Here is a 10,104-nt window from a genome sequence, read left to right as displayed (position 1 = left end):
GTTTTGCTTTGTTTCACAGAACTAATCGTTGCCTGGGTTGCGTACGTATGTGTGGGGCGGAGCTATCAAAATAGGGGCGAGACCCTTTTGGGGTAGGGGCGTGTTTGTTTTGGTGATATCAAATGTCAACATTGGCTACCAGAAATCGCTTACCCCACCTTTAAGACAAAAAATACAGTAAAACTTTTAAAGAATTATCGGCCAGAATGATAATATCAGTGCATCCATCATTTTTAAAATTCCCATTACGTCTCATATTAAATTCATAGTGCATTCTTGCCAGTGTTTCACAAAAGCGACACAAGCAATGTTCTCACTCGACATTGTCTGTGATACGAGTGCTCAGCTTCATGGTAGCAGTGAGTGCGAAGCCTCTGGTTGCCGGCGATGACATGTGAGACTGCAGAACTGTTTCCAAGGCATCCAGGACGTCATCCTCAGTAACCTAGCGACAGAAAAGGCCCACAACTCAATTTAGTTGCCCCTTACAAAGCAAATACTGTGGTGGTACAGGAGTGGCATCAGATATTAGTACCATAGTAATTTCATACTATAGTCTAAGAAGTGCAAAACTACATATTTTTAAATCTGACTGGTTAATTTCAAGGATAAATTATTATAATTAAGTTTGTGAGACAAAACTTCTCAGATGGGGTTTATCTTGCTGACAAACTAATAGTTACTATTACATTTTACATGCAGAAGTAAAACATGCAACTCTCAGCCCTACCACAATAACTAGCATATTCATGTACATTGGTATTTATTTACATGATATTCAACATACTCCAAAATGAGAACAACTTGGCACTACTATGGTCATTTTGGATAATTTTCCGTAAGTGACTAACAACACTAAATATATCAAATTATCTGCCAGATTCATACTGATTCTATACTGACACTGATTGGTGCTCCACAAATGCTTTCTATTAACTTTTCTATATAATCTTCATTTCCGTTTACCTGCATTGGCTCAATCTCCTCACACTCGCCCTTCAGCAGCAGGTCTCCATATTCTCCTATACACCAGCACGCAACTTGGACCAAGGACTGCTATGAAGATAAACGGTCTATTACACACAAACACTTACAAAGGGCACATATAAATCAAAATGCTTGAAAAAAAGACACTTTTCAAACGGGACATATTCTTGCATTCAAAATAGTGAAATTCAACATCCTAAAAATGCTGTATTCATGGCCCAGATATGCTCAATGGTCAAAACGCATGGCACATTCACGTTTCAAGATTCAAGATGCATCTTGTGTAAAAGGCCACTTACAAAAATTACGTTTTGATATATTTACCGTAGGAAATTTACAAAATATCTTCATGGAACATGATCTTTACTCAGTAATATCCTAATGATTTTTGGCATAAAAGAAAAATCTTGAAAAAGAAAAATTTTGACCCATACAATATTTTTTTGGCTATTGCTAAAAATATACCCAAGCGACTTAAGACTGGTTTTGTGGTCCAGGGTCACATAGTTTAAAGACTTACAAGCAAAGAAACATTTCCTTACCTGTGCAATATCTTTTACAAGTGCTCTATAGAGTTTGTGAACAGTGTAACAGTGGAGCTCAGATGCAGTAGTGATGAGTTGGATGAGGTTGGGCACAGTCTCATCTCTTACATCGCCCCCTGCCTGAGAGAGGTGTACATCACTTAAATTTAAATGACTGATTCTCTCATGCTGTTCAAACTCATTTTTATAGAGCCCTGAACATGACTCCCACAACTTATTAATTCGTTCCCTTGTTTTAATTAAATCGTGGACACATTGTACTAATTTGTTCCCTTGTTTTGGTAAATCATGTTGTATTAATTAGTTTCTCTTGAATTAGTAAAATGTGGCCATAATTTAATAAAACAAGGGAACGAATTAATAAGTCATGAGAACAAATTTTTAATTCGTGCCCACGATTGAAAGGAGGAGAAAATATTCTTAATTTGTGGAAACTATTTCCTAATTTGTGGCTATGACAAATATATTTTCGTCTGCATTGTCATGTGCAGGGACATTTTCTGAGAAACATGAAAGTGAGTTTCAGGAGATTTTACCAAACAATATTATGGCTTTAGAAGACATTAAATAATGCACACCAATCATATGTACCACTTTTATAATGCTTTTTTGCATCTTGGCATTTAAAAATTACCATTTACTTTCATTGTACGGAAATGATAGTTAACATTGTGCCTAAGATGTCCAATCGTGTGTCACAGAAGAAATAAAATAATACAGCGTTGAAATGAATGACTAAATTATTATGGCATTTTTGGATGAACTATAACTAAACACTCTGGTGTTTACAGACTGAACGTCATTGTTTATTTGTGAATGGGTTAACTTTTGTCGTATTTTAGGAGTTATGTAACTGGTTTGGTTGTGTAGCAGTGGCTATTTACCGTGGTGAGTACATGCAGGATGGTATCAATGTGCCAGCGCTTAGAAGGGGAATACCTGACCAAGACACAAAGACAAGTGCTATTCATTGCCTGTGACTTGCCACATATACAAAAATAAACAAGTTAACACATAAGCTAAACGTTACAACGTAGCAAAGACTGAGCTCATAAATTTTAATTAGCTTACACTGACACTGCTAGTTAATCAAATAATGGAAATGTGCATTAAACGTAGGCATGCCTTACAGAAACCAACTCACTGGACATTGTCCTATACGAGAGCAAACGTTTGAGAGGTGCTTGCTCAGATGTGAGTGTTCAATAGGACAGAAACACTGAAAAATGAACAGGGCTGAGCCACAGCCATGCAGACATATAATGAATGAAACTAACAGGTAGATATGAAGTACAAAAGACTGATGATACCTTTCAGCAGCGTTGAAGATGCCAGAAGCGGTTTGAGATCGAAGCTCTGGGGGACAGAATGAAAGAAAAATGAGGAGCTCTTTCATCATTGAGCGAATGTTCACGGCAGACACAAGGGCAAGAGACAGTTCCAGTGCACGACTGCAAAAGAAAAAGAGCAGAATGGATAACTGTAATTACACGACCATTTGTACGTCTGTAATTTCTATGCATCTTCACTTTTTAGGACTTACAGTACCGTTTCACTGAGGTGTCTTGATCTTTCAGACAGTCCACAATGGTGCCTCTGTGCCGCTGCACTGCGTTGTGGTCCGTCTGTACAATCTTCTGGAGAGATGTCATTGAAATGTAGCTGTAATGGATGAGAGGACACAGAAAATGAGAGCGTACTGTAGTGAGGGTTGTGAAAATGAATTTACAATTTATATTTCCTGCTCTAAATTTACATTATACTTACATTACATCAGAAATATAAAAAACATGTATTCTTTTGTCTAAAGCAACTGCAGTCCACATATGTGACCCTGGACCACAAAACCAGTCATAAGGGTCAAATTTATGGTAGGAAATTTACAAAATATCTTCATGGAACATGATCTTTACTTAATATACTAATGATTTTTGGCATAAAAGAAAAATCAATAATTTTGACCCATACAATGTATTTTTGGCTATTGCTACAAATATACCCCAGCGACTTAAGACTGGTTTTGTGGTCCAGGGTCACATATGTCTATGTGAACTACTGACACCCAAATTTGATTTTAATAATTTCATAAAAATTCTGAAATAGATCTGCACTTATTCCAAAAGGACACCGACTAAAATTGAAGATGCACTACTGTTCATCTTCAATGAACAATTTGCTGTCAATGAGAGTTTTTAATGTTTTTGAAAGAAATCTATTACCACACCAAATAATTCATGCATTCATTTGATCAAAAATAAATAAAAACAGTCCTATTGTGAAATATAATTACAATTTCAAACAATTATTTTCTGTTTCAAAATGCAGTTTATATTTCTGTGAATGCAAAGCTCAATTTTCAGCAGACATTTCTCCAGTCTTCAGTATCACATGACACATTATAGAAATAATTTATCAATGTTGAAAACAGTCACGCTGCTTAATCTTTATGTGGAAACTTTGAAACATTTTTTCAGGATTTGCTGACAAATAGAACTTTCAAAAGAACTTGAATATAATAATAAAACTTGAAACTTTACTGTCTACAAATGTTTTTACTCTAAATTTTGATCAATTTAATCCATCTTTGTTGAAAAGTAATTTCTTTAAAAAATAAATAAATAAAAATCTTGGCTAACCTTTTGCCTCTGCATAACATGTATAACCCATTCTGATAAGCCAACTCAAATATGACAAGAAAGTACAATCGGTTCACAGCAGTAATGAACCAAAATATGTATGTGGTGTTAAATGATCAAATAAAATGGTTAGATCTACTTTAATTAAGATTTAACATTTTAATTCTTTTAAATATTAAAGCATTAAAATAACGTAGAAACTTACCGAATATTCCTGTCATTATTAAGTAGAAATCTCCCCAGAATATTTACAGCTAGCACCTTAAAAGACATAAATTAGATGCATTTAAAGACCCAAAATAAACTACAGAAACGCCAGTCCATGCTCCCATTTAAATCAAACCCCACTCAACATAAAATTGAATATTAAATTGTCTATGAAATTGTGACCAACCCTAAGCCCGCTCTCTGAGTTGATGTCCATGATAGTTAGGACTGTTTCATATAGCACAGCACTGCCTGCAGTCTTACTGCTGTCTGTATTTGTAGCCACCTGTGCATCAGAATCACCAAGATCAAGCATTATAAACTCTGCTTTAAATATACATAACTACCTTACACAGGGTGTGTTTGTTCTGCTGTACCTGTGCCAACAAGTCATTCATGGCATCACTAGCCGTGTCATTATTGTGACCCAGGATTCTTAGCAATCTAAGAATGCGAACCTGAGGGATAGAACGAGACCAATAAAATCATAATATTCATAGAGTTTACTATAAAATGTAGAAATTATGTTGTAGCCTAATAAAGAGTGATATTGAGTTTGACTGTAGCCAACAGACCTGTAGAAAAGGGTCGCTGATTCCAGCTACATTGTGCTCAGGAGAATAACTGGATGTCACAAGACCTTTCATAATCTGAACCAGCTCAGGAACAGCCTAATAAAATGGGAAGAAAATAGTCTGTATATCGGAGTAGTTAAAGTAAAGGTTTTAGAGAAATTTCACTTGAATTACCTTGCGGAACTGATCAAGAGTGTCAGGATTACGCTTACACAATTCAGTGATAAGAACTACAGCCCCATGCAAAACCCCTGTGGAAACAGTCAGGCAATTATTTAAAAAGCATATTAAATAAACCTCGCATAGTACAAACTTTTTATGTTTATGATTCGGTTGCAAAAAGAAACACTAACCATGGTTCTTCTCAGAGAGCAGAGTCCTTGCTGAAGGAGTAAAGAGCTCTGCAAGCTCTGGGACCTTTTTTATTATGTGAACGGCACACAGCGTGGCCTAAAGCATTAATCATTATCAACAGCACACAGATACAAAAACATGATTTAGCAGGATTGTGCTAGTTTGGGTGCTGACCTGACATGACTTAAACTGTAAGTTTATTGACATAAAATGTCACGAACTGACCTTTTTCTTGATATAAGAATTAGAGGCCCTGAGGAGCCGTTCGATCTCTGGTGCCAGGTCTCGACACATCTCAGCTGAACCCATGCAGGCCAGAGTGCATAGAGCCAGAGACTGAACATACTGACTGCTGTGGGAAAGGTCACTACGACAGAGATAAAACGGCCAGTCAGAATAATGATTCAAAATTGAATTAAATTAAATACAAGCACATAAAAAACAAGCAAATAAACAAAAGAAAATGTGTATATATAACATAAAAGCAAATATATTGAAAGGAATTGTTCACATTTGCTGGAATCTTACTCACACTTAGGGCATCAAGATATAGATGAGTTTGTTTCTTCATCGGAACAGATTTAGAGAAATTTTGCATTACATTACTTTCTCACCAATGGATCCTCTGCAGTGAATAGGTGCCGTCAGAATGAGAGAGAAAGCGATTCTAAGTTACAAACGTCATAATAATGGATTTTTTTATTGCAAACACAAAGCTTTTTGCTTCACAAGACATTATTGATGCACTGGAGTGGACTGGATTACTTGTGGATTATTGTGATGCTTTTATCAGCTGTTTGAACTCTCATTCTGACGGCATCCATTCACTGCAGAGGATCCACTGGAGAGCAAGTGATGTAATGATAAATTTCTTCAAATCGGTTTTAAAGGGGTCATATGACGTTGCTAAAAAAGAACATTATTTTGTGTATTTGGTGTAATAAAATGTGTTTATGCGGTTTAAGGTTAAAAAAACACATTATTTTACACATACTGTACATTATTGTTTCTCCTCGGGGGCCTTTCTGAAACGCGTCGATTTTTACAAAGCTCATTGTTCTGAAAAGCGAGGTGTGCTGTGATTGGCCAGCTATCTAGTGCATTGTGATTGGCTGAATTCCTCAAGCGTGTAACAGAAATGTTACACCCCTTTCCATACTATGATGCCGTGTCCCGGCGCAACGAGACAAAACCAATAAAACCCATTATAAACGAGGCATTTGTTGCATCCAGTGGGGACATAATTATGGATTATAATGACTTAGGGGCCGTTCACATGTCGTGCCTAAAACGCGTGGAAAACGCTAGGCGCGCCGCTTTCTGCTTTTTTCCAAAGCACTCTACACTGCCCAAAACTTGCGTTTGAATCATCAGTGGCAAATCCTTTAAATATGAAAACGTACTTACAGGCTTTGAGTTAGCATTATTTGTCAGCATCATAGAATGTATAGGGTCAGCATGCGCGCCAAAAGGGAAACGGGAACTGAATTCAAAAGGAAAACTTGAAATCGCATCATATGACCCCTTTAATGAAGAAACAAACTCATCTATATCTTGGATGGGCTGAGGGTGAGCAAATTTTCATTTTTGGGCAAGCTATTCTTTTAAATAAAAAATATTAATAAATTTAAAAAAGCGTTCTGCTTAAAAATATGTAAAGTATTTACTTCTTGATTGAGTTGGTAATCAGTAAACTAGCATCCTGCTTCTCATCTAGGAGCATCATGGCTCCCAGGTAACCAATCCGCTTCTCGCTGTACCTGGGGCTGGCAATCAGACGTACACACTCCATCTGTGGGAGACAATACTGAAGTTATCACCATATAAAGATATATAACAGGTGCAAAAATGAACAAAAACATAATGTAAAGTACAGAGGGAGAAGGATGCACAGACAAGACATAAATGAGGTGGCATGATGTGATGTATCCATAATCAAAGATGTAAAACCATCAGTGCAATTACACACACATGTGGACAGTCACCTGGCCGAAGTGTGCAGGGTAGCCCAGCATGTGCACGTAGAGTAGCTTTGCCAGGCTGTGTGAACGCTCCCCATTGTCACCCTGGCGAAACTGCGCTCGGATATCTGCACACTCTCTTTGGATGATGCCCCTCTCCTCACCTTGTGTCCGGGCACTTCGGATGACCCGGATCATTTCCTGTAAGCGCACTGAGGGAGTCATGACTGTTTCTGTAATCAGAGAGATTGAGAGAGGCATTTCATAGAAATTGAAAGAGGAACCAGCACTAACCAAGGACTGGCAGTTTCTTGGTACTTTATTCAATTGCACATCTGTACATAAACTTGATTTCAATGATTTTTTTTTATATTAATTGCAACTCTGTGGAAGGTCTTATCTGGTTTCACTTTAAATAAACAAAGAACTATTTGTAACTAAAAATAGGTTAAAGTTTTTTTTTTTTTTTTTAAAGACGTAAGAGTAATACTGTCATTACTCCAGTCTTCAATGTCATATGATTCTTCAGAAATCATTCTAATATGCTGAATTCATGCTCAAGAAACATTTCTTATTATTATCAATGTTGAAAACAATTGTGCTGCCAAATATTTTTGTAGAAATCGTAATACATTTTTTATTTTATGAATACAAAGTATAAAAAAGAACAAATTTTTTTTTGTAACATTATGTCTTTAATGCCACTTTTGATCAATTAGACACATCCTTACTGGCTAAAAGATTTAATTTGAATAATTTTTTAATGTATATATGGCACATCTTTTGGAGCATGACAGCCTGTGGTCATTATATACTCACATTGAATGAACAACAACAGTGTTGTGTTCAAGAAATCAGTAATTTTTGTCTGCACTTTTACTTACTGTTCTAAGTGCCTAGTTTACAGATAATTTGGGCCTGTCACTTTACTTCCCCTTTGGCGCAGGTGAGGAACATACACCTGCTGCTTCACTTCAGATCTTCCCATGCTGACTACATTCATGCCCGCATGCGCACCGCGGCCTTCAGTCTCTGTGACGTTCGTTCCTATCAAAACGCATTCCACATCTCATTATCGTTTTGACATCTAATACAGCCATCTTCATATATTATTTACAGCGCAGTCCATGTGTTCATGTATCGACACTTTCCTCGATCCACCATTTTCAAACACAAACGCTGTGTGCGCAGCAAAATCGCATGCAGTATAATGCTGATAAAACGCCAACAGTCAAGTGATAACGACAGGAAAGACATGAAACATCTGAAAACTGCGATAAATTAGCGCTGCTCGTTGCTCTCGTCGTTTGCAAAAGATGTAAACATTTCTTGCTTTGTGGTACACTGCATCTGTTTGTGATTAAATTTAGTATTATGATACTTTTTGATGGCAACATTCAAGTTTGTACAGGTCCCGAGTGTTGTCAACCTGTGTTTCTGTGCGCTGACGTTCCAGCATCTGATCCAGGCTCATCACTTTACCTTTGGCAGCGCAGTAATCTCAAACGCCGAAGCCTGCCGGCTGCTCAGTACCTAATTCATCCGCTCTCTCTTCTCTTCTGTTTAACCTTACGATGTAACCGTTGGTAACCAGGCGAGGTCTTTTACTGTACGAGTAACTTTAAGCTGTAACTAACATTTACAAATGTGTCCATAAGCCTCATAGTACAGCGCAACTTCCGTCATCCGGGTGTGCCATTCATTCTCGTCCAGCTGCTCTGGAACTGGAAAAATACTTGAGTGCAGTGTGTATTTAAAGGACCCATACAGTATTTACTGATTTTTCATATATTTTTAAGGTAAATTATACAATGAATGTTACTAAGTATGGCAAGCCGCCTGAACATTTATTCCATAAAATAACTATATATCATTATGTTATTGCTATTTAGTAAATAATTAAATCGTGTCTATAGTCCTACTTTCTTTTCAATGCCATTAACTAGAATTCGAACCTATCTATCTATCTATCTATCTATCTATCTATCTATCTATAGTCACTGAATACTGTGGGCATTTTTTGGGTCATTTCTGGCTTAAATTTTACTGGTAGCCCACAATACCATTTAATTTTGTAATCAGTAACGTTTTTAGTCTTTTGCTCATCAAGGCTCCGTTTTTCTTTTAATAAAAAATGCAATAAAAATAATATTGTGAATGTTCATTTAAAGGGGTCATATGATGTTGCTAAAAAGAACATTTATTTGGTGTATTTGGTGTAATGAAATGTGTTTATGCTGTTTAAAGTAAAAAAAACACATTATTTTCCACAAACTGTACATTATTGTTTCTCCTCTATGCCCCGCCTTTCTGAAACACGTTGCGTTGTGATTGGCCGAATACCTCAAGTGTGTGACCGAAATGTTACCATATTGTGATGCCCTGTCAGGCCAGAGCGACCAGACAAAAACATTAAAACTCATTATAAACATTTGTTGCATCCAGTGGGGACATAATTACGGATTATAATGACTTATACTGTCTTTTTACGCGTTGCATCGCGCCGTGTAAACATAAAACCATGTCTGCATTTGTGATCAGAGAAATTACAAACAACAAGCGCTACTCTACACTGCTCAAAACTCACGTTAGAATCATCAGTGGCAAATCCTTTAGTTTAAATGAAAACGTACTTACAGTCTGTGAGTCAGAACAGCCGGCATTGTAGTCTACTCTACCAGGATCAGGAAACAGTCCTCCATAAAATGAGCTGGACACATCTGAATATTTGGGTTGAACTGTTCTGGAACAGTGTTGTAAATACAACTTAACCACTGATTTCTAGTCGTGTCCTCTTTTGGAAGGCCAAACAAAGTAATTTCGCTTTCACAACGAAACA

At 36.8% G+C, this 10,104-nt stretch overlaps 1 protein-coding gene across 2 annotated transcripts in view; it reads right to left on the bottom strand.

Annotated features, from left to right (window-relative positions):
• Nucleotides 1-8,978, bottom strand: part of LOC107738128 (AP-1 complex subunit gamma-1-like) — a 13,047-nt gene extending 4,069 nt beyond the window's left edge. Inside the window, exons 1-16 of one of the 2 annotated variants that reach the window (XM_016549825.1) lie at nucleotides 8,748-8,978; nucleotides 7,290-7,498; nucleotides 6,972-7,096; nucleotides 5,530-5,671; nucleotides 5,304-5,400; nucleotides 5,125-5,201; nucleotides 4,951-5,046; nucleotides 4,753-4,833; nucleotides 4,563-4,661; nucleotides 4,374-4,429; nucleotides 3,081-3,194; nucleotides 2,843-2,983; nucleotides 2,417-2,471; nucleotides 1,530-1,652; nucleotides 967-1,053; nucleotides 318-445 (exon numbers count right to left, since the gene is read on the bottom strand). In XM_016549825.1, the coding sequence (XP_016405311.1) occupies nucleotides 318-445; nucleotides 967-1,053; nucleotides 1,530-1,652; nucleotides 2,417-2,471; nucleotides 2,843-2,983; nucleotides 3,081-3,194; nucleotides 4,374-4,429; nucleotides 4,563-4,661; nucleotides 4,753-4,833; nucleotides 4,951-5,046; nucleotides 5,125-5,201; nucleotides 5,304-5,400; nucleotides 5,530-5,671; nucleotides 6,972-7,096; nucleotides 7,290-7,490 (1,622 nt within the window). In that variant the 5' untranslated portion in view covers nucleotides 7,491-7,498; nucleotides 8,748-8,978. Of the gene's footprint in view, nucleotides 1-317; nucleotides 446-966; nucleotides 1,057-1,529; nucleotides 1,653-2,416; nucleotides 2,472-2,842; nucleotides 2,984-3,080; nucleotides 3,195-4,373; nucleotides 4,430-4,562; nucleotides 4,662-4,752; nucleotides 4,834-4,950; nucleotides 5,047-5,124; nucleotides 5,202-5,303; nucleotides 5,401-5,529; nucleotides 5,672-6,971; nucleotides 7,097-7,289; nucleotides 7,499-8,747 lie in introns of both variants that reach the window. The other variant, XM_016549824.1, reaches the window with a different exon arrangement.
• Between the last annotated feature and the right edge of the window lie 1,126 nt (nucleotides 8,979-10,104).

Source organism: Sinocyclocheilus rhinocerous, unplaced genomic scaffold (assembly GCF_001515625.1).
Source record: "Sinocyclocheilus rhinocerous isolate Xijiao unplaced genomic scaffold, SAMN03320098_v1.1 scaffold254, whole genome shotgun sequence".
NCBI lineage: Eukaryota > Metazoa > Chordata > Actinopteri > Cypriniformes > Cyprinidae > Sinocyclocheilus > Sinocyclocheilus rhinocerous.
This window is presented reverse-complemented; position numbering and strand designations above follow the sequence as displayed.